This window comes from Papilio machaon, chromosome 9 (assembly GCF_912999745.1).
Source record: "Papilio machaon chromosome 9, ilPapMach1.1, whole genome shotgun sequence".
Lineage (NCBI taxonomy): Eukaryota > Metazoa > Arthropoda > Insecta > Lepidoptera > Papilionidae > Papilio > Papilio machaon.
The window spans coordinates 3,007,308-3,032,842 of NC_059994.1; the positions used below are offsets into that span (position 1 = coordinate 3,007,308).

General features: G+C 31.9%; 1 protein-coding gene across 1 annotated transcript in view; it reads right to left on the bottom strand.

The window, feature by feature from the left end:
- LOC106718772 (suppressor of lurcher protein 1) overlaps positions 1–25,535 on the bottom strand; it is a 245,727-nt gene that overhangs the window by 172,408 nt on the left and 47,784 nt on the right. Inside the window, exon 3 of the mRNA XM_014512942.2 lies at positions 4,524–4,596. Within this exon, the coding sequence (XP_014368428.2) occupies positions 4,524–4,596 (73 nt within the window). The remainder of the gene's footprint in view (positions 1–4,523; positions 4,597–25,535) is intronic.

Sequence of the window (25,535 nt, forward strand, 5' to 3'; positions counted from 1 at the left end):
TTGTAAAATGTCAATTCTTCTAGTTGTTTTGGATATTTGTAATATAATAAGATTAATAAATATTTCAACACGAATCTTAAACATAAAATGGTCATTCCACGTATGAAATTAAACACGTTTGAAAATGTTACATAATAAAAACAATATTTACTTAAGTACAATAAAATCATGTGAATGTTTTCATAAAATTTTGTTTGCCCTTCACCTAAAAGTTGGAAGTGGATATGCCAAAGTCTATTTTGATACCGCTTGGGAAACAAAACAGATGTTGTTTTCTCACCCACGCCTTTAAATATTAACACGCGACGTAACATAATGTACTTTTAATCCTTGCCCCAACATGTCTATCGAGAAAAGTTAGATTATCTCATAGGAATATTTTTGTAACGGAAAACCTTAACTTAATCTTTTAGTTGCCACATGTCAATTTGGCTAAATAAAATTCATTTTAGTATGTGAAGATACCTCTGAGCTGAAACAGCATATTTTAAGAGAAATCTTAAGAAAATAAACTGTTGAAAAATAGGTGAAATTGTTATGATATTTATGTTATTTATAAGAAAAAAATGTATTTAACGTAGTATTTAATTTTATAAAATGTCAGTATAAAACCATTTACCAAACTCACATTTCTTACACAAAGCAACGGATTAAAGCGTAGCGTGAATTGAGTTCGGTCTACACATCCGAGACCTTAATCTTAGTTCTAGTTAAGAACACAACCATAGCTAATTGAAACTATTTCTAGAGAGTTCTAACGCTTCCTTTTGATCTTGCTTCGAGTGAATCCGGCCGAACTTAAAGCTTTACGAGACAGACTTTAGTGAATTACGATTCAAAGTTTTCCGCTTACAGTTTCTATGAAAGAAAATATCCCTTACTTAACTGTTACTGACTACAATAAAGCACGTAAAGCTTTCGTGAGCTTCATACTTTAACCAATAAGGAATTTATTTTGTTACATTAAGCAATTATAGATTATATCCACCAAACCTTAGATATTATATTAATAGATGGGTTTTAAATTTCTTAATTTTATTAAGCTGTTTTAAAAACTAGTCATATTATCAATGTTCCAATATTGTATTTAAAACAAAACCATATGTTTTGTTTAGATGTTAAGTGTAGAGTGAGAACGTTTCTGTTCGTACGTACGACAATCTTGTTAGCGTTTATGATCGTTGTGAAGGTGTAATCGCCACTTTTGTTATGTTTGCATCTTGATATTACTGTCGAAATTTCTAGCAAAAGGTGAATTTACGAATGCATGTGAAATTGATACTGTTTGTAATAAAATATCTACAACTAATCTTACTTCTAACTATCTTACTAATGCGAAAGTTTAAATCGATCGATGGGTGGATTTTTATTACAATTACAAGTTTATTACATTTATATATTATCTCCAGAACGGCTTAACCGATAGCGATGAAATTTGGCATAGATGTAGAACAACATCTGGAAGAACACATATACTACTAAAACAGTTTTTTTTATTGCATGCGGACGGAGTGCAGGCGCGCAGGAAAAGCTGTTCCATAAATGAGAAAAACATATGACTACTAACTTCTCATAGCTCTAACTTGACTTGTGTATTAATTTCAATCCAGCAATCACTTTCATTTCAATTATCAATTAAATTAGACAAACAATAGACGTACACTAAAAGTTTGAAACACACAGATCTCTTCCAATTTCACTTACAAGGGAGGTTCTAGTGACGGTGTTTAATTATTGCTCTGCCCTCAATACTGGTGTCTAGAACACAACTCGTGGAAACACATTAATAATTTCCTACGCTTTGCAGTGACCACAGAGCGCATTGCGGTAAAATAAGACCTTGTATGAAACGTAAAAAAAAAACAGTGAAGTGGATTACAAGCTCCAATTTTAAGTAAGAAAAAAGCAGTTATATTGTGACATTCATATTTAATTTTACGACGACCAGGCACTCTCGCTTATTACCTCTGGTGATTCTGTCTTTGTAACAGAAAAACGACCTCTAACGCGGATAGAAGTTTCGAGATTATTATAATAATTCTTTAATACATTTCGTTTCTGTGATTATTTATGAAACGTGACAACTGTATTGTATACTGGGGTATTTCTTTGACGATTTATTAAACTTTATTTACATGTGATTTTTTAAACTTTACGATTTTGATATGAATATGATGTTGTTACTACTATTTTTACCGAACCGAAAATAGAGAACATACTTTTATGTTCTCTATTTTAATATAACAAGTTTTAAAATTATGTTTCATTTAAAATTATTTATTAATATGCATGATTAAGCTTGAGATTGATTTTCAATTAATATATAACATTTTAACAATTATAAAAGAAAAAAAATTAAAGGAGAAATTCCAAGTATATGCTCATACTGATTAAGCGCACTATCAAACTATCGGACGAGTCTGCGCGTGCTCTACCACGTACAGTATGAAGTTGAGATAACTTGCTGTCGTCACGTGCACGGGAAATTTCAGAGTTACATTTTGCCGTGTAAGAAATGAATGTATATGTTGCATGGAGCCATCATCATTAATCTTTGCAATTCCTTTTTCTTATAACAATAACTTGTTGGTTAGATTACGTTTCTAATGCTATCATAAATTTTAATTAATGTTTTATTATATTAAACATCCCTTGAGTTCATATAAAGAACTCATAAAGAATTTAAATAGTAAACAATTAACTTCATTGTAAAATTAAACATACACCAGACAAAAATATTTTCTGTCTTTTACTGTCGTATGTATAAATGAATATAATAATTAACGAAAAAACCTTATTTATATAACATATTATTTATTGGAAGTGGCTAAAACACATAACATTATAGTTTTAAAACAGATGTAACACCACAACTACTTGTATATCGCTTAGTCATTCTATTTTCATGAAGTGCTTAACATTTTCAGCGCTCGGTTGCTGTTTTAAAAATTAACTAGCACGAAAGCCAAAATACCGCTCAAGTTAGGTGCGCTCGGATAAAAAAAAACAATTTTTATTGCTCAAATCCAACACGTTACTCTTTTTAAATAGTTGTAAGTTGCCACAAACAAATATATTTTCGAATAAAAATCGATATAAAAAACAAATTGATATAACCCAAGATGACAAAATTGTCGGACAAAACCAACTATTTTGCTTAATATTTACGAAAACTTATAACTATAATATGACATAACGTACAGGAAAATTTAGACATGTTTAATAGAATGTTTTTTAAAGTTGCAACCGAAACCTTTGAAAATATTTTTCCAACCTACACATATGGTTTATACATATATGGTTCATAAATTTATTTTTTAACCAATGACCCAGTTCGTTTGTGAGTTGTAGAAACGAAGCAAACATATTTGATTGTGCATTCAGTCGCGATATTTATTTTGGTGTCAGATAAAAGTTTCGATGTCTTTTCATTCGATCCTGACTTGGGCGTTATTATAGCAATATCCTAGTATTCTCTTTTGATAATTATTTTCTAAGAATATTTAATTCAGCCCATGACGAGGGGTAACCTAATCGTCGATCAAAGAGAGAGAAAATGCTTAGACCGTACAAAATTGTCACGGTTACAAAAATTAAATAAGATTATGCCACACGAAAATCAAAGTTCTTCCAAGCTTGTACAAATTTCTCGAACCGTTCACTGTTACAAGGGTTCTTTACTCAAACATGGAACCATAATCACCTTTTGTACATGAACACCAAGTATGTTAATTGAAAGTAAGCCTCATGAACATGTGTTCAAGGTTGCTATTTGCGCGACGGTTATTTTGTTTGGCGTTGTGCTAACGAGGGTCAGTACCCACTCTATTTATTCGCATCAACATCGCCTGGATAAACACACTTCAATGCGGAGACATAAATTCCAACATTAATAAATATTACCAAGAATAGGCACTTATTTTCTCTAAGAGTAATACGATTTAAAAAATTAAAACTAATTACACAAAACTTTCCTATATATTAGAAATTTTTACAGTTAACTTTCTTTTGACATTATCATCGATTAAAATTGGCTCTATTGAGAAACAATTATCGCCCGATCTAGGTAAGTACGAAACTCGATAATAAATCGATAATTTATTTTTCATGCTGTAGAAAATAGAGTAAGTGAACTAATTGTTATCGTAAGGCATTCGGTTAGTATAAAATATAAAGAAAAGAGTTTATTTGCATATTTATTACAAAATGTTAGGTGCTTATTAAAAACTATAAATATAGAATCAAGTAAAATCAATGTTTATAAATAGATTTGAGATATATTTTCCAAAATACGATGTATATGTGTATTATTATTTACTTAGATTACATACTGAAATTTTGCAATCTTAATCATGGAATGAAATATTTAGGTACATGTGTTCGTTCAATATAATATATTTGGTAATTTGCAATTGGTAATCATGAAATATTAATTGATCGCGCTTGATAGTTCGATTAATCGCGAATTCATTTAATCGAACTTCGGATTAAAAACTACTTTTCAAATAAAGATGTTGACTTACTTGGGTTAACCGCTAGACCCTCTTCCAGAACGTTCATCGATAGATGAATAAGCACCAGCAATGTCGCAGAAACCTGTAAATTAAAAGCTTTGGTAAGTAATAGATTTAATGCATACTGTTTTTCAACTAATTAATGTACGGTTTACACTCACGTTTACTTATTCGATGACGGTACTGGATAATAGACGTGAGTGTGTGGATTAAATATTTTATAACAATGTCTTACGAAATTTTACACAATTTAAGCAGTTAATCAGTAAAAGCAGTGCTTAAATTGTTTAAAATTTCGTAAGTCATTTTCATAAAATATTTAATAATTATTGGCTATTTCCGATTAATGAAAATTTTAAAATATCACAAAATCTGCAAGTGTAAATTAAACAATAATTTAATTTACAAAGATTATAATCTTCATTTTGTAACATATGATAACATTAAGTAGGTATCTATTATATGTAATACCATCATGTTTGTTTATTTCTGTTTAGTGGATAAAATTTAAGCTAAAGTATGTATTAATCTTCCCGACACCTTGCTACTGCTTCTGGAGTCTCGCCACGTAAAAAATGCCAGGCAAGCTCTTGGCGATGCTGCACCAAATTGCATTAAAATTGCTCTTTGTGTCCGACGCCGTGGCGAAATGAAAAATTAGATTGTTACCTGAGATGCAAGTTAAAAATTATGATAGTAATTAAAGTTGGCATTGTTATAAAAACAATGAATCTAAAAGGATTACTTAGAATAGACCAATTTTTAAACTCGATAAATTTTATAATCTATTTGAACCATCTAAAATCGCCTGTGAATACAATCTTAAAAATAATTTAAAAAAAAAACATCAAAAATCAACATCATAATATTTGTTTTTAAAATTTCCAGAAAAAAAAACTCTCTTGTGTACTTTGTACAACTTAATGTTTTTTGTTTTCCTTAAAAATGCTGACGAACACTACGTACGAATAAAGTGAAAATAATTCCTCAATTTTTCTTCTATTCCTTATAGTGTCATACTAAAATCTAAAAACACATTGGTGCATAGCGGGATTTTAACCCAAGACCTGTAGTGTGAGGCGCAACACGACCACGAAGAAACCTAAATAAAAACTCGCCTTGACCTTGGACCCCCGACGGGTCCGAAATTTGTCGGTGCTGCCATCATGGAAATTAGACATTATTATATATTAATTAGTTTAAAACAAAATAAGTCTTTACAAAAGTGTGGAAATATAATTTATAATCCAGAAAATAGTAAACAAAACAGTCCCGTGATAGTCTCTTTTCTATGTCGCTCCGCGTCGTCTGTGGACAGGGCAGAGCTTGAAAAACAGCGGCCGGATTTTCTCTCGCTTACATTAACAATCCCAAGTCACGTTGTGAATTAGTATTTTCATTTAAATTACGTTGTCGCTTTTTCTATCTTTGAATTAAACCGTTGATGGCAACATGAGAAAAAAAAGGTTTTGCTAAAATTTTAACAACATTTTTAATTTTTTTCATTCTCAAAAAAACAAAATCGTCTTATAACTTTATACCCAAACCTATCACACCTGGGAGAAGAATACGAACAATAATATCATTGTCCAAATTAGGTCAAACACAACAGTAAATCACAATGGAACGGAAGTATGTATGTACGTACAAACTGGCTGTCGCCAGCGATTCCGTCCGCGCGGAATTAAAAAATCATAATTAGTAGCTTATGTGTTCTGGAAGAAAGCTACTAATTATGATTTTTTATCCATGCCCAATTTTATCCAGATTCGTTCTGGAGACACCAAAATTCCATCCATTCATCCAACCAAACATTCGCATTTATAATATTAGTAAGATATACACGACAAAAATATTTCACTCCTAAGTCAAATAAAAATAAATAAAAATTTTGCTAAACACGTTTGTATTTACACTCGTAATAAACATTTTTAACAACCTATAATTTTGAATTTAAACTGTAGACTTGATTGGGTACATTTAATTAAATCATCTTCGACTCGCTTATCGAAAGAATTAATCAGTTGGAATTGTAGCGTCCGAGAGCGCTCCGTCTCAATTAAACAAGATCGACGTCTATTTCCCCAGTGCACTGTAACCGTTATTCATTATTCACTCAATATCGAACGTCGTTGTTTACACCTAGAGAAAGGTGACGTCATAATATTACGTAAATTAATAATACGATAATGACTAACCAATATCATATTTATATTATCACTTAAATTAACGAATACTAGTGATAGTATGTATTCCACTGTTTTCATCATAGTATGTAAGAAATTAAAACAGAGTTCTAGATAAGGAAGGAATGAACTTGTGCCTGTTATTGCAGTCTATTCAATTAAATACACTACTTTATACTACTACTTTATATATCTAATATATAAAATATAAAATTCTCGTGTCACAGTTTTCGTTCCCGTACTCCTCCGAAACGGCTAGACCGATTCTCATGAAATTTTGTGAGCATATTCAGTAGGTCTGAGAATCGGCCAACATCTATTTTTCATTTTTTTTTTAACTGCTCGCGGAAAGAATCGCTTGCGACAGCTAGTACTTTATATGTATTCTCGTGTCACAATGTTAGTTGCCATACTCCTCCGAAACGGCTTGACCAATTGTAATGAAATTTTAAATGCATATTTAGTAAGTCTAAGAATCGGCTACTATCTATTTTTCATACCCATATTAAGATTTTTTAACTGAGCGCGGACGAAGTCACGGGCGACAGCTAGTAAACTATAAATCTAAAACAATATGTCGGAACTTAAACTTCACATCAGAATTGAATTTTAAATTTCACGTTTTGGTTCTTTTTAAATTCTTCAAGAGTGTGCTACGGTTACTCGAGAAAAGTTGTAACACAATTTAGTATAAAATGTTCTAACATGTAAAGAATAAAATTTTTCAGCGACGAACACGCGACAACTTGTAACAAAGTTTAACTTAGAGCTTTGTTTAAAATTTTTCTTTCGATATCATAAAGAAAATTAGTTTGAAACTTTGAAATTAATGACACATTCAACAAATTAAAATTCATTCTCTCATCGTTTTAAAGCGAAATTTTGGATCATATTACGGGTGTAATTTGCACGTGTTTGCAAAGTTTCATTTTAGCATTAAATTAGTATTATTTTTATTTTACTATAAGTTAAGTAATATAAGTCGTGTTATAATTTTTGTATTAACATAGATCCACGAAGCTCCACACTATGGGTTGATTTATGGTAAAGAAGGATCTCAGCGAAGTTTGATGTTTATCTAACAATGTACTGCATTCACAAATTGTTTGCGCATAGAGCTATAAGTGGCCAACATTTGTTCAAACTGAATGAAGGAAGAAAGGAAATAACAATGGTCTTTGCTAGTAATACAATAATATGACACATAAATCAAGAACAAAAAGTAATTGTGGACTGTAATTTAATTATATTCCATTTAATTTAATATTTGTACTGTAATTAAATTTAAAGAATTTAAACAATCGAAGCAGATTTTTTTTATTTTTCGCAATAACACGAAATAAAACTCTAATCTACTAACCAATAAATCAATGTTTGAATCGCCGATATTCCTAACACCACAAAATCCCCAATCGGAAAAACAATCTCGACTTCAATTTTCATAGTAGACATTTCGGTTCTGATGACGTACGCATTACAGAGTTCAATCAAAATATTATAGTAGCACTTGTGGTAAATATTTATTAGTTGGTAGTAATAAATTGGGTTAAGCCGTCGAATGTTCACCGTATTTGTTTTATTATTTTTCTTTTAGTTTCACTAGAAGACATGTTTTATGTACCAATACCAGCCATCTGGTCATCGTTACAATAGCAATGCAGTTATTATAAAATGGCTAAAGGAACGAATCATTCTCTTTCGAGGAATATTGTATCAAAACAAAAAATAGAAAAATGTAACTTAGAGGATTAAACAGAGATGTATTTCAATTCTGTATGGGACTAAAGTATTGACTATGGTATTCATTTTTATATTATAAGGTGGTAAATGAGCAAGCGGCAACCTGAATTCGCCGACGTGGGAAGCGACCGCTACCCATATTCATCCACAACTTGTGCGTTGTCTACCTTTAATTGACGGCGGAGGAGATCCACAGAAAGAGAATATTTCCCCTCCATATGCATCCCTTATAAGAGGGGGGGAAGGGAAAGACGAGTAAAATTAGACCTCTGGCACTTATCAGACGAAACGCGGAAAACTTCAACTTCACGCCTGTCTTCTGTGTGGTCGTGGTATTGCACCGGGAAAGCCGACAATTCGTGGAATAGATGTTGTTGTTGCTGGCCTCTACCACTGTTATTTGGTGAAGCTCTATTTAGTATCGTGACTAAAAAGTGGTAGACGCCAGCAATAACAAACGATTTGACGTAGGAATGAAAAGATATCATGATAATTGATTATTACAATTGAATGATATTTACGTATTTATTCTGTGTTATCAAATATTTTGCTCTGCAATAATTAATTCTAAATGCATACAATTTGTAAGAACGAGAAGCAAAATAATGTCGATTAAACAAGTCCATTGCATTTCGACCAGTCGTATTCTCCGTGCTGCTTTTTCATTAATCCTTGGCCTTTGGCTTGGCAAAGTTTAATGAAGGATTAAACGCCGGCGAATCGGCTCATTTAACTTCCTACATAAGCTAAATTTGGTTTTCGATGTCAGTTTTTTAAGACTCTCTCATTGTTCAAAAACATATGTCACTGTATTGTGGTAGATTAAATGAGCATAAATGCCTTGTTATCTAAAATATTCAAAGTTCGTACTCTTATTTTAATAATCCTTGTTTTATAACTACCACTGTAGTTTTAAACATTTAAAATTATAAGTTTCAATTTCGATAATGACTGAGATCGCTTGCGAAGTTAGATCACCTCCATGATTTTGTTGCTTCCTGGTTTATTAAACTTTATACGAGTTTTAAACTTTCTGTCATGATTCATTTTATATTTAAACTATGCCTATCCATTTTTTTCTTATTAAAACTAGTTTAAAATCAATATTTCATGTGATATTAAACATTGTTTAATCAAATGAAGAAATAATTTTATGTATGTCATTTATTACATGGCTCAAATATTATCTTGACTACGATGTTAATTAACTAACCAAATTTCTAATTTAACGAAAGATTGGATAGAACAAAAGATAAAATGGTCGACCACAAATAAAAACAAGACAAGTAAAAGGCATTGTCAGTAACAAGATCGGTCGTGATTCAACAGAATGGGAACCATCAAGGACGGGACAGGCTGTTTATCTAAATTGCTGGATGAACGCAGTTCTATCTCCGACAATTGGTGGCAAAGTAGAAAATATGTATATGAAAATCAACCATATGACATTGAAGTTACTTACTTATAAAATAAACCATATTACAATTAACTAGTGAGGACACAGCTACTTATATTGTAAAGAGGAAAGATTTGGTCGTTTGTTTTTATTAAATGGGCACCGAAAGTACTAAACTGATTTTAAAAATTCTTCCACTGTTGGGAAGCTTCGCTTTTAACAGTGGTAGATCCTGCAACAGCAATATTTGTCGGGTGCACGAATGAGCCGCGTCGACCGGTGAAATACCACGAGCACACAGAAGACAGGCGTGAAGTGGAAGCAATGCCGCGTTTCGTTTGATGAGTGTGGTGCCAGAGATCTAATTTAGTCCTCTTTCCCTACCCACCCTTTTCATATTAGGAAAGGACGGGAAGGGAAAATGGATTTGACGGAAGAGATGACGCAAGGGGAAATATGCTCTTTCTGTGCGTCCCCTTCTTCGTTGATTAAAGGTAGGCAACGCCTCTGCATTTGCGGATGTCTATGGGCAACAGTCGCTTCGCTATGTCGGCGAATTCAGGTGGACCTTTTAGTATAAAAAACGCTATCTCCGTGTGACATAGGATATTTTTATTACTAGTTATTTTATTATTTCGCGTGGACGAAGTCGTTGGCAACTGGTAGTTTGTATTAAACTAACATGAAAATTTGCAACTACGGTTACTCCTCACCAAACAAAAACATTAAGCTGCAGTGAGAGAGAAAGAGAAACTACAAGCAGAATTAAGACCAGCAATGAGCTCATGCTTTTTTTTTTTAATATTCCATATTTAACAAACAAAATAACAATAAGCAAACGGGAACACTTAAAATAGTTCAAATAAATTATTATAAAGTTGTAAAATATGTTAATCTACCTTAATCCTAGTCACGGACTGTGCCCCAATTCCCTCTTAAGATAAAAAGACCAGTGGCTTACAATGAGACATACATAGACCGCACTCGCTTTTGCTTTTTACTTTTTATCCTAGAAAAGATAACGGTTCAAATATTGCTCGGCTTAACTTGTTGAATTTAATATCAAGATATAAAAGAACTTTTTTAAATTAAATATATTAAAATATATACATTTTCAGTAAAGTTCATTCAAATCTAACTTTAATTCAAGTAATTTTAAATTATAATAACTTTTGGTACTACGAAATTTATATGGTCACGTATTTCGATTACGAATAAATAATGAAATACGAATTTAAATTACTACTTCAAAGACCAATTTAAAAATGAAACTTTAAAATTGAGTTATTTAAGATATTTCTCGTGTATCTTAATTGAGTAATGACGGTAATGTAAAGTACTCGGAACAATCATCTTCAGACATCCTAATAAAATAGAGATTGTGAGGATAGGATGGGAAAGATAAGGGGATATATAGGAATAATAAAAAACCCCTTTTTGTGAGTCCTTTCCTCCGTCGATTAGAGGTAAGCAGGAAGCAGTCGCTTCGCTATTTAGGCGAATTTAGATGGCAGCTCGCTCGTTTGCCAATTTATGATGTAAAAAATTGTAATTTAATTTCATTTTACGCTTTTTTATTAATAAATTATAAGTTTATTTAAATACTTAAAATAAATAGAATTTATGAAATTGAGAAATCAATCACAAGAAATTGTTATTTTGTAAATAAGTTTTAGTTTATTTTCAATATATTTTATATAGTAGATAAAAAATAAAACGTTAAGAGTAAACTTCTACTGTATATTGAACGCGACGCAAACACGTTTACAGGTTCTGTATCCAATCTGAATAAATAAAGAGAGAGGAAATTCATATCCCAAAGCCTTTTCACTATCGAACATTTAAGCTTGATTATATATTTTCTGAATCCAGAATCTCGACGTTGTAAATCGGAATATATTTACGGAACAGCACAAAGTATCAAAAGATAAGTGTTTTCCTTGAATTTGTTATAAATAATAACTACTAAAAAAGAAAAAATGAAACAGCTCTAGCATAATGTTTTACATTTAAATGAAATACCTAAATGTAAAAACTTAATGCTAAAGCACGATTGTCAAATTTAAGACAAGTTTAAACATGTGAAAAATCTTTTAATAAACTGTAGTAATTTTAATTATAAAAAATACAATACTAGAAAGATTTAGAATTTTATTATATAAATTCGTAACGCGAAAAACATTAAAAACCATAACACCGACGAAATCCAAGCCAAAGTTCCGTAATCACTCGTAATTCCATTCCGCATATTACAAACAAACAAAAACAAGGCAACAATAATCCGCACTTCGACGCGCCCTTTGCTTACTTCACTAAAAGTAACATAAACCCGATTTTCTCCCGGTTACAATAACATTTTGGGGATTTTTTTTTAATTAACGTACCAACGAAATTAATATTTAAATTTATAAACAAATGAACAAAAAACATACGTCATAGTATTTAATAAGCTTGTGTGATCGTTTATGTTGAAAAAATTCATAAATTACTTAAAGGTTTTTATCCCATTTCCGTAACTTCTTTGAAGTCTGTTCAGAGGCTGACCGATTCGACGATGATTTTTAATTTATCACACTTACATCTTCTATATATATAAAAGAAAGTCGTATTAGTTACACTACTTATAACTCAAGAACGGCTGAATCGATTTGACTGAAAATTGATGGGGAGGTAGCTTAGAACTAGGAGACGGACATAGGAACTTTTTTTATCTTGTGTGCATTTTTTTTATTCCGCACGGATGAAGACGCGGGTAAAAGCTAGTTAAAAATAAGCAATAAAGCGATTGCATCGTCTTGTCACTTCTAGCTTTACTTTTTTTTTTAATGAAGTTTACAAGAAAGTTTTTAAAGAAGAATACAGTGAGTTTAATAATAAATTATTCGTAGACATTAAAAAAATATTTTCTTCAAATAATAAAAATGATAGCCCGCATAACGTCCTCGTCTGTTCTTTATGATCTACACTTGGGATATAAGAGAACCGCAATATAAAAACTTTAGATCGTAAACGGTAACAAATCATCCGGCGGTAGTAGAGCTAAGTTGGGCAATAAAACCGGCGATATAGCGTCCGGTGCAAACGACCAAATGATCGCACGTGAACTTCTCGGTTCAAAGAGGACACCGTGTCAAAAGAAGCATCTTTATTGCGAAACTTTACATATATTTCGCATGATCCCATTTCAAAATATTAATACGATCTTACTTATATTATAAATGTGAAAGTTTAGATTGATGGGTGGATGGATGTTTCTTAGAAAGAATCTCGAGAGGTTATGTAAGCAACTTATTAAGATTTTTTTTTAATTCCGCACGGATATAGTCACGGCCTAAAGCTAGTCTTCTATAAACCCCTATTGTAAATTTTATTTTATAAAATTTAATTTGTTTATTAAAAAAAATTGTCGAAAAACTACTAAAATGAATTTGTAAATTTCACGTCGCAGACTTATCCCCATAACAAAGTTTACATCCAGCAAGTCTCGTCTTAATAAATAAAAAAATAAAGAGCGGTAAATCTCGAGCTAACAACATTAGCGCGTAAAATAATTAGCGACGCGAGCTTACCAGTAAAGAAGGAACTTTCATGCATAATTTAACATTGAACACGTAATGAAGATTGACCTTGGGCGTTGTTGAGGTAATCTTGTTTTAGTAGTTTCTCGTAACACAGCCAACATAATAAATCTTTGTTTAACTCTGTGGGACACCTAACATCGTTAATCCATCGTGTGGTACATCTATTGAATTCTAATGTATTTTTATTAGAGTTTAAAATCACAGCACACTAATACAACTAAATAAAAATATATACTATTACAGACTGTGATTACCAATCATCAACGGATTTACTGCTTCTGTCACAAACGTTTTTTAACAGAAAAAAGTAAGGCAATCAATTTTTTTATGTAACAGATCCTGATGTTTAATAAATAGATGGGAAAGAATATCATCCCAATTGGAAGACAACTCTAATATGTACTATAACTTATCTATGAAAAGTATGTCTAACTTTTTTACCTGCCCGACCACAAAATGGTAATAAATAACACGAAAATAATAGTGTCAGAATATAGTATTCAAGTAACCACCAACTTTAATGTAATGCGAAAACTTACTGTAACTGTAATTTTATACGAAGTATACTCCACTTGGAAAAACTTATAACACAATTTGTCTGCAAAATGTTCTCAAGTTTCGAGTAAAGAATAAAATTTCCTCAACGAAAAAGCGTCAACTTGAAAGAAAGCTTGTCCTTGTTCGTATATGATATTGAAACAAAAAAATGGAACAAAGTTCAACTACTTTTCCAAGGAAATACGTTACTCAAATAGTTTTTTATGCTAACGTTACTTGGAAAACGTTAAATGATTTTTAATTTGTCTTATTAACTTACTTTTTGTCTTTATAACAGGTAAAAGTATCATGAAAAGTCAGCGTTTTTAAAAAATATTTACTGAACAAAATACTTCATTTTCTCCCAGCATTTTCTTTCCGTATTTTAGTTGAATCATAGAAGTTTATTGTCCATTTTCCTACAAAGGAAAAATATAATTTAAAATACCTACAAACAGTACAAAAATAATAAACAGATCCGAATGGCTCATATTTTTGTTTGTAAATAAAGTAAGACGCATCTACGAAAAATATTTTTCTGGCCACCTTCAAGTCTTCAACGCTCAGAATTATATATACCCACATTGTTATTCAACGCCATTGCATACATACCGGAAATCCGAACGGAAAATCAATCTCTCTTGTGATTTACATACAATCCCTACCACACATATTGACATACGAAACGCTATTTCCCCAATCTGTGATCCATATAATATAACTTATCTATATATATAAAAGAAAGTCGTGTTAGTTACACTATTTATAACTCAAGGACGGCTGAATCGATTTGACTGAAAATTGGTGGGCAGGTAGCTTAGAACCAGGAAACGGACATAGGATATTTTTTACCCCGTTTTCTATTTTTTATTCCGCGCGGACGGAGTAGCGGGTAAAAGCTAGTATATAACATAACTACTCGACTAACGTGTTATTTGTGTCGGCGCATATTCTTTTCTCTGTATATTTTAAGAGAATGTTGGGGACTACAATATGTATTAATACAAGTGTCAGTGCATTAGAGTTCTGGGGATACAAGACATTTAAAACGTACAGGGTGTTTTCCGTTGAACCAATCGATCTACAATCGACTCAATGGGAGTATGAGTCCAAATATTTTTCATTAGACCGATTGAGTCCATAGAGTAAAAAAAATATTTTTGGTCCAATTGATTCTATGGGTTGATCGGTAGACCTATCAACCCAACAGGAAATACCTAATGTATTTGAAAACATATCGTTAAAACTTTATATGAAATTTAATATATGTTTCAAACAGTTTTACCCACTTGAAATATAACATGTTGAGTATTACATGACGTACGCCTACGCTACAGTAATCCATATCGCGAATGCACAAGTAGAAAACTTTCTATTTTGTTGTAGCGCCACAACTTTATCCGGAAAAGTAACAGGTTCACTGGGACTGTAAATCCCGTCAAATATGTAGCAACATTTTATTTAAATTTCTTTCATCTTGTTTTAAAAATATAACTAACAACTTACCACAATTCATATTTTATTCTTTTGTGTAAGAAAATAAATTCAATTCGTAACAGCTTTCAACTCATTTACAACTCAAAGCCTCATTTAGTTAAGTTTATCTCATTTTGTTTTTATACTAAAGTACTATAAGTTGTATAATATTTTGTTTTTGTAATATTCTGACGTAACTCCATTCAAATTTGTTAATCTAATTTAATGAGATGGCACTGTGTTCATCAGCGCTCTAAATATTAGTTGTTACCATGAAATTCTACTGTAAAACAACATATTTTATACAAACGTTTCGGTAATGGAAACCCACAACAGACGTTGACATGAACGTTAACAAGAACTACGCTTTTCAAAGTCTATTTACAGATGTTAAAAATATATAAAAGTTGTCGTACTAAAGTATGCCGAATGTTAAACCGTTAAAAGCAAAAAAACTGGTGCAATATATTCCACTAGGCAAGGTAAATATTCAACAAGATGGCAGAGCTCGTAAGCTACCTGACAAAAACAGTAAGCGTAAATATTATAGTTGTTACGACCGAACGCACATCTAGTACAAATCCCTTTACATATTTTTCATCTTCTTTTATTATTAAAATGCGTATAAATCTATCGACCTTGTCTCCTTCAGACGTTTTCAATATACAAAATTATTTTAGAAATTGAGTATGTTTTTACATGTTTTTATATCAGAGTAAGGAGCAAACGAGCGGCTGGAACACCGAGGTGATCAACGACACCCATGGACATCTACAATACCAGAGGAACTGCAGATGCGTTGCTGGCCTTTAAGAATATGGTAAGCTCGCTTCTTGAAGATCTACTTATACTTTATTTTTCTCCTAAATTAACAAGATTAATGATGTTTAAAAAACATTACAATTAATTTAAAACTTATAATTTTATGTAATTTAAACGTCTGTATTATTATCACTAACAACTTTCCAATTTAAAGTCTATTTTATTAGCGATGTTTGAATTTAAAAGCAAAAAAGAATGACAAATTCTCTTGATTGGGTCCATAGAGACAGCGAGTAGAAGTTTTCTGATGAAATATCGTAACGTAATCAGTAGAATCTAGTCTACAGAGACTGAGTTGTTACATTTAAGAGAAGAAATGTAAAAAAATGTTACTGTGAACACTTTAATAAATTTTTGACTTTTTACAAAAAGATTACACACACTAAAAAAAATAAGATAAAACTAGAAGTCAGTTTCTATATTCAGTCATTATCATAATTATTCATCTTAAAACTGGAAAACAATTAATGCAAGTTTTGTACTATATTACAATTTAAAAAAACAAACAAATTATTATAGCTACGTATCTTCCAAACTATTCTACTAAAGAAAATGTTCGTTTTTTATTGGAAAACTTTCAAGACATTCGTTCTCCTTTATAGTTTTAAAGTCGTCTCAGACATGCATATTTTATTCACGTATTAAGATGTTGTATTAAGTATGACATCCTCTCTTTTGTATCTCAATAGAATTCCCTGGCAACGTTCCACACGGCAACGTTCCGGACTCGCATTTAAACTACTTATAATGTAAAATAAGTTCGATGAATACTCTCGTATTAAGTATCCTATTTATGTAGATATTTCAATGGCGTTTTTTTTTTTTTATTACAATTTGAATAAAATATTTTACATCTGAGCCCAACATATTTGGCATAACCTGTCAGCATTGGCACAAAATACCAATAAAGATTTAAGATGAGAATGTTGTCTACTAAATTCCTTGCCTTTTTTGTCGGTGTCGGAATTCCGTGATATACGTCAATCTTTCAGAGTTATGAATTTTGTCAGATATTTTCTTCATCATTTATTATGTTGTCTCCAATATGTTCATAAAATGACGTAGTGGTTATAAATTTCAGTGATAAAAACTGCAGCATGTTTGAGAACGTAAGTGGCATTAAATCTTCTCGAACAAAAGAACTTCGTTAAAGCGCTAACATGCAAATGTGTGCAATTAACACATTTTTAGTACTTTGCTGTTTAAACGGAAATGGACAAAAACTTAAGAAATTTAATTAATGCTTTTGAAACAATTAAAAACAAAGCGTTAAAAGTACACATTGTTTTTCCCGGTCTGGTTACCAGTGTAGTACTTAATTTTAAATTTTCTTCAGCATTTATTTTATTTGTATAGAAAGTATAGGAAAAAAAATAAAGTTACCTTTGACCAATAACTTTGGAGTATTCACATTTATAATCAACATATATAATAAAAAAATCGAATAATCCGTTACTCAGACAGGCTGATAAAATTGAAGTCATGATAGCTCGAATGAAAAAGAACAGCTTTATACAACAACATAGTTCTTTAGTAAACATAGTTCTTTTACTTCCGTAGATAGCTCTCGAAACATTAAAAAAATTAATGAGACTGCTTCGCTCAATAGTCGGTTTGATATCGACGAGTGTGTTGATTAAATAATTAGGAATACAGTTCTGCTGTTTCATGCTTCCTTAACATCAGGAAATAATTAGCTCAACCATACTTTCTTCAAAATAAACCACACATAATTAGACTTCATTCTATCACGATGTGCTTTCGTTTATAAGATACAAGCTCTAACTGCTCTTTAATATAAATAAACAATTGTACATATATCTATCTTCCAATATCTAACTGTTCACCAAGTAATAAGTAAAATTCTTATGAATATTGGTACAAATTACTCCTTAATCTAGTCGGTTCTTTAAACCCCGTCACTAACTTTATTTTTACAGATTTCACCAAAGAGGTCCAGTTATTTGCAAACTTAGTCATTTAAACGTTCTTTTCTGTGCTATTACGTAGATATTTCACATTAAATGAACCAAAGCTTAAAGAAATTAGAAAGGTTTTTTTTTATTTCTGATAGCTTAATAGGAAGGTATTTTAAAAACTAACAACACATAATTTGACATCTGAGAAATTTTACGCTCATTTTTATTTTTTTTCTAATTGGAAACATCGTAAATTTTCTTACAGGAGCAGAGTAAATTTCATAGAATGAAACGGAATCTTTTGTAATATTAATTAACAAGGTGAGTAGGGACAGACAGTTGCTTGTTAATCAAAAGAGAAACTATACGAAAAGGGATAATTTTAACAATTTATAACTCAGGTAAAATTAACGATTCCTGTTAGAATTATAGCTAAATCGTAAAATTTATCTATTGAACAAAATGTACTCAGATTTTTTTACATATTTATTTATACGATACGATAAAATTAAAAAAGTGAAGTAAATAATTTAATTGTTTTAACGAATATTTTATGTTCAAATATAAATAAATTAAGTCAGTTTTAAGGTCAAATTAAATTTGATATAGTAGTTTAATATTTATAAAATACTGTATTAATGCAAGCAATTTATTTTAACTAAAGAATTCCAGAAAACATTTCTCAATAACGCACTAAAATGAAGTCAATGTTTCACAATATTACTTTATAAGTTCCAATAAACCGCTTAAGCAAAAGCCTGCGGCAAATATCTGCATTATTTATATGATGCCTTGTTTTACAATGAAACCCATAACGAAAATGTTATCTATGTTAATAATGTTAGAGTGAAAATTTTTCTTATAAACTGTTACCTCTGAAATTGGTAAGCCTTTTTTACTAATTTGTAAGAAATCAACATTTACTTGTCCTAATGAATAATATCGTAGTACTTCCTAAAGGTGTGGCCTAAAGGTGTGGGTATGGCCTAGTCACCCCTAAAAATCGGGGTAGGCTCCGAGCCCCTCGGTGGGGACGTATAGTGAGCTGATGAACTTCCTAAAGGTAACTTTAAAGGCATTTGGAATCAATACCTTAGTATGTAAGAAAAATGTGAGACAAACTCTAAGAACGAATACGATGATAATGTTTGAAATAGGAAATATGATATAAACATTTGTCTTGTTTTTGTATTTAAAAGCTAAATATAATAAAATTATATATTGTAAGAATTTTACGCTGAAAATGCGTCAATTTATTTCGACGTAGAAAAAATATAATTCTACTTATGAAAAATAAAATCTCTTACATGCGAAGTCCTTATAAAATAGAGCCAAGTAATTTAATTTAAAAATGTTTATTTGATTTTTTTTTTATTAATTTTTACAACTGTCTGGATTAATTTAGTGAAGACCGCCTGTACACAGGTTTTGGGTTTCGTACGTTAATATTACAGTGAGTGAAATACCAGAGGACATCATTACATATAAGATAATGAGTCTGAACGCGACACTGGAATGAGACGGCTGACTTTGTGAATATAATTACCAGCAAATTAAGATGAACAAAGAGAATTCTTCTTAATTAAAGCATGTCAGTGAGTGAACAAACAAATTAAGACTCCAAACGTAATATGAAATCATGTACAATAATTATAGAGTAGACTATAATTTGCATTTCATCTCATTGCGGTTATTACTCTTGGTACTTAAACGAAAATAATCTGAGTATTATATTGAAGACAGTCTGGAAGAACACGCAGGTATATAGTGGCATAAGTTTCAATGACATATTCATTCGATAACTCCACAACAGTTTAACACACCCTATTGTAATTTGGCACAGTAGAACATAGTCTTTTGTACCATAGAAGAAAAATTTTGCCTTTTTTATTTCTGTGCAGATGAAGTCCCGGGCAAAAACGATAATTCATAATATTTTTTAATCTAAGAAATTATAATTCTATTATTTTTTAATCAAATACATTTTCATTAAATTAAAACAATTAAAAAATCGCAAAAGCAATCGGTAAACCTAATTTTTCGTTTAGCTGTCGATCTATCATTTTTGTTCTCTCTCCCACACAAAGATAAAGTAATCTTCGGATCGATCTTAATGATCGGTTATAGTAAAGTAAATTTTATAAGTGCACTCTATCTAATAACGATTTGTCGCACTGCGTCCATCCTGAAACTAACAAGATTAGCTTCCTCGGAGTCTTGGACGTAAACAATCCTTTTCGTACTTACCACAAAATTCAAAGGCTTATTACTGGTATTAGATAAGTATGAAATGTCTAAATTTTGCTTAGTATCTTACAATTATTTTTCAAGTTATGTGTGCATGTGTTATGTGTGTTAAAAAAAATTATTGACATACACATATCTAAACAAAAAACTCCCTCTGTGTAAATGGTAAGGCTCATGCATATTTTTTACCTTCTCTCATTTTTAATACGAATAGCTAGTAAAAGCATGTTAGTTGTAACAACCAAGGTAAAAATTATTTAGCATCTTTAGTTCACCACTATACGGTCTCACTAGATGATTCAGCATATTATGTCCGCACATAACACATTCTTAACCTTACATTAAGAATTTTCGCAAATCATGTCGCAGTTAATTACATAAAATATTATAGAACGCGGTAAATAGACTACATATTAACTTAAGTTCATGTAGTTTCTGCCGTCAGAGGAGTGTGTTGCCGGAGGCCTAATTTTAGTCAAAGATCCCATCCCACCCTTTTCTTATAAGGAAAGGATGGGAAAGGGAAGTATCTTTCAGTGCGTCACCTTCTCTGTCGATTAAAGTTAAGCAACGCATCTACAATTACGAATGTCAATGATTAGCTTTGCTATTTAGGTGGATGACCGACGATATTCACATGATCGCTTGCTTATTTTCCATCTTGTCATATACATAAAAACGGTTTAAATTCATAAAGTTCCGTTTTATTGATAAATCTGCGATCCCATAAAATTTGTTACTTTATAATAAATTTAAAACACTAATTAACTTTCAAACGAATTATTAATATATACATATTTTCACTTAGAAGTAAATTTACAGCTATTGTATTAATTCAAAGCGCAAAATAGACAGATCTAATCTTAAACCAAACTCATCGAAAGTTCTTCGAACAAATCAATATAGAGCCGACTCTTGATCACAATTTAACCCCAGACCAATAATAACCTTATTTTGCATTGTTAGTTTGTTTTCCAATTTAGCGAGTATTTAAATTTCTTTGATTGCGAAATACATTTCACCGTATTATATGCATTTTTGATTATTCGTAAGAACGTAGTACAAAAAATAAACTGTATAAATTTTATTTAAATACTAGCGACCCGCCCCGGCTTCGCACTGGTGCAATGCAAAATATACCTACTACAGAATAAATGCACAATTTATTTAAGGTACTTAAATGGATAAGGATTAATGCTGTATTGTTTAAAATCACTTCTTAAAAGAATAAAAATGGTTATGCTGGGTTATCCCTAAGAGATAGACATATACCATCGCGGACTTTTTTGTTGAACTTTTTAAGGTGAACAATACTGTAGTACATTATTTTGGTCTATCTCGTAGGGTTCAGCCAGCGTTTGCAATATAAGCGCAAAAAAACGTGCTTATTTACGACATCACATTAGAAAACTTTAAATTTATCAGTGTTTCTCTACTATATTATGCATTTATTATACATACAAACCTTCCTTAAGAATCACTCTATCTATTAAAAAAAACCGCGTCAAAATCCGTTGCGTAGTTTTAAAGATCTAAGCATACATACGGACATACAGCGAAAGCGACTTTGTTTTATACTATGTATTGATAAACATTTATAAATATAAAAAGCGCTTTGATGGTAAAAACAAATTCTGATTTGATCTCGGACTTAGTACCTCCTCTTCCCCTTAAAGGATTAATAGCTTTTCAAATCCAAGTGCAAAATTATAATGAAAATCGTAATTATTCTAATCCTTTTCATTTACAAGCAAAGAGCGTGAAATTAAATCTTAAAATGAAACACAACTTAATTGGACTTTGTCATTTTCTTTAGGATAAACTAGCTGTCGCTAGCGACTCCGATCAGGCGAAATTAAAAGAAAACGTAATAAGTAGCCTATGTGTTCTTCCAGACTATGTTCTACATCTGTGCCATATTTCATCAAGATCCGTTGAGATGTTCTGGAGATACCTTCAATAAAAATCTATCCATATATCCATCCATCTAAACTTTCGCATTTATGATATTTGTAAGATTATGATATGATATATGTAAGAAGTAAGATTATTAGACTCGAATCAAAATGCCCGTGAAATGTTGAAAATATTTAAAATTATTAAAGCTTTTGTTTAAGTAAGTGGGTCAATAATGAAAGATCTCTATTTGATAAATATAATTAATAAATTATATTGATTAAATTCACAGACACAAAATGAAAGCAGAACCCTAACAAATACTTAAATTGTTCCATTTTTACTACAAAATATACTATTTCCTTCACATTACTCGACTCACTTTAGTTTCCGATTGAATTCAAAATTATTTGCACTACAGAAATTTCTTTTAAGCTATGAAACATTTTCCTTTGAACATTTCTTCATTGTAAACATTTTCACAGCGCGCCAGTTCGAACAAAAAAGTGAGAAACCGCTAAAGGCGCTCGACATTGCTCGCACACCGAGACTCTTTGGTGGAACGCATTAAGAAACATTAGTTCAGTGACAAAGGGTGGTGCACAAAGTGTCCCCGAGGTGGGGAACGGTAACAACTGACAATAGAGGTGTCACAATGAAGATATCACGGAACACGAGTCTACAACAACATACAAAACTAAATAGTATTTAATAATGAATTATTAAATATAAAGTGTAAAATTCATAACTTGGTAAGGAATAAATGGCAATTAAAAAAAAACATGATAAAATTGTAATTACAGATTTACATTTTATATTATTCCAAACTAGCTTTTACCCGCGACCCCGTCCGCGCGGAATAAAAAATAGAAAACGGGGTAAAAATTATCCTATGTCCGTTTCCTGGTTCTAAGCTACCTGCCCACCAATTTTCAGTCAAATCAATTCAGCCGTTCTTGAGTTATAATTAGTGTAACTAACACAACTTTCTTTTATATATATAGAAGATAGATAATGTTCTGGTATTTTATATTGCAATCTAAAGAAAAGCAATTTAAGAATCTTTAGCTAAATTTATTATAACTGTAAATTGGTGAAGCCCAAAGTTTCGAACATGTCTTTATACGAGGTCGCAGTTTGATCTGTAATTTAAAATTTTTAATAATACCAAACTGAGATTAAACCAAAGTTACTCGTGTACTATGAAATTCAATGAAAATTAAAGCAAGCGCCTGGTGGTAGTCTCATCAACGTTAGGTTTTCATAGCGTAGAATAATAGTAGGTTTGCTTATCCTTCTGTGTAAAATCAAAATTATTATGAAATTTTGTAAATCTAAGCCGGTTTATCAGATAGTACTACTACTACTAGGGTGACGCAGTGACCCAAAGTGGGCCTTGGCCTCCGACAACAAAAGTCTCCACTTTTTCCGATCCCGCGCCGTCCCGACCCAATCTCGGACCTGTAGGTCCCGAAGATCTCTATTTACTTCATCTATCCAGCGATATTTGGGACGGCCAACTGGACGCCGACCACTCGGTCGTCCCATATATGCGCGTTTGACACCACGAACATCATCCATTCTTTCTAAGTGGCCGAGCCAGCGGAGTCGTTGCGCTTTTATCTCGCCAATGATGTTGGGCTCGGCCACCAGTTTCTCAATCTCAGTGTTTTTTCTGATGCGCCACGTTCCATCCTCTTTTTGCACTGGCCCTAAAATTTTTCTTAAAATTTTCCGTTCGGTGACTAGGAGTTTTGCTTCTTCCTTTGCAGTGAGTGTCCAGGCCTCACAGCCGTACATTAGGATCGGTCTAATTACCGTTTTATAAATCCGGATCTTGGTGCGCCGGCTGAGAAGCCTGGACACTAATACCTTGTGTAGAGCTGCACTACAACGTGGGGAATTTTGCACACGAATTTCTATTTCTTCTTCACGAGTGTTTTGATCCGTTATAGTGCAGCCCAGGTACTTAAACTTTTCGACTCCTTTGTAGGTAAGGTTAGCAACTTTGAGGTCTTCTCTGGGTATTCTTGAGCTTCTGTATCGACGCATGTGTATATATTCTGTCTTCTCGTGATTAATACTTAAGCCAACTCTCTTTGCTTCCCTATCCAACACTTCCGCTGCTCTCGCCACCTCTTCTTTTGCCGCTCCTAGTAAAGCAAGGTCATCCGCGTAGCCTATCACCTTATGCAGTCCGTTTAACGGTATACCTCCATCCAGTGCTACCACATGTCTTATGACATACTCGAGGGCCAAGTTAAAAAGCATGGGTGACAGAGCATCACCTTGTTTTAATCCCGTTATCACTTTAAATTCTTCAGTTAGTTCTGTCCCTACTCTTACCACCGCTCGGCTTTCCCCTGTCATCATTTTAATAAGCCTAATAAGTTTATTTGGTATAGCAAATTTTTTTAAGACATTATAAAGGGAGCCTCGGTCTACGCTATCATATGCCTTCGCAAAGTCAACGAAAAGTGAATGGACGCTTTGCGCGTATTCCCATCTCTTTTCCATGATTTGTTTAAGGAGGAAGATTTGGTCAACTGTGCTACGGTTGCGTCTAAAACCACACTGGTAGTCACCTATTATGGCCTCAGCGTAAGGTTCCAAACGTCTCAGCAACACGTAGGATAACACCTTATAAGCTGTAGACAGTAAAGTAATCCCTCTGTAGTTCGTACACTTTCTGCGTGGTCCTTTTTTGTGTATGGGGCATATGATACCAATATTCCACTCCTTAGGTATTTTCTCGTTGTTCCAGATCTTAATGAGAAGCTCAAACAATTTCAACTGCCCAGATTCTCCGCTATACTTCCATACTTCACTGGGCAATTTATCAATTCCGGGAGATTTGTTGTTTTTAAGCCTTTTTACGGCAAATATAACTTCTTCAAAACTTAAAGGAGACACTTCATCATCATTTTCTGCTTCATCTGTAACTTCTTCAACTTTATCTTGCGGAGGTGTACAGTTGAGAAGCTGCTCAAAGTATCGGTTTATCAGATAGAATGAAAATTATTTGAATCCAAATCAAAATTACACTGTTAATATTTAAAGGATAACCTTGTAACACGACATTTATTACAAATTCATGTAACTACGTATTTTTGTAGGTCAAGCAAGTAAGCAGCTTATCTGATGTTAAAGAACCACGGCATATGTAATATTCCAGAACATTAAAAGAAATTAAGTTTTCATACTTGTTAAGGAAAGGAAAA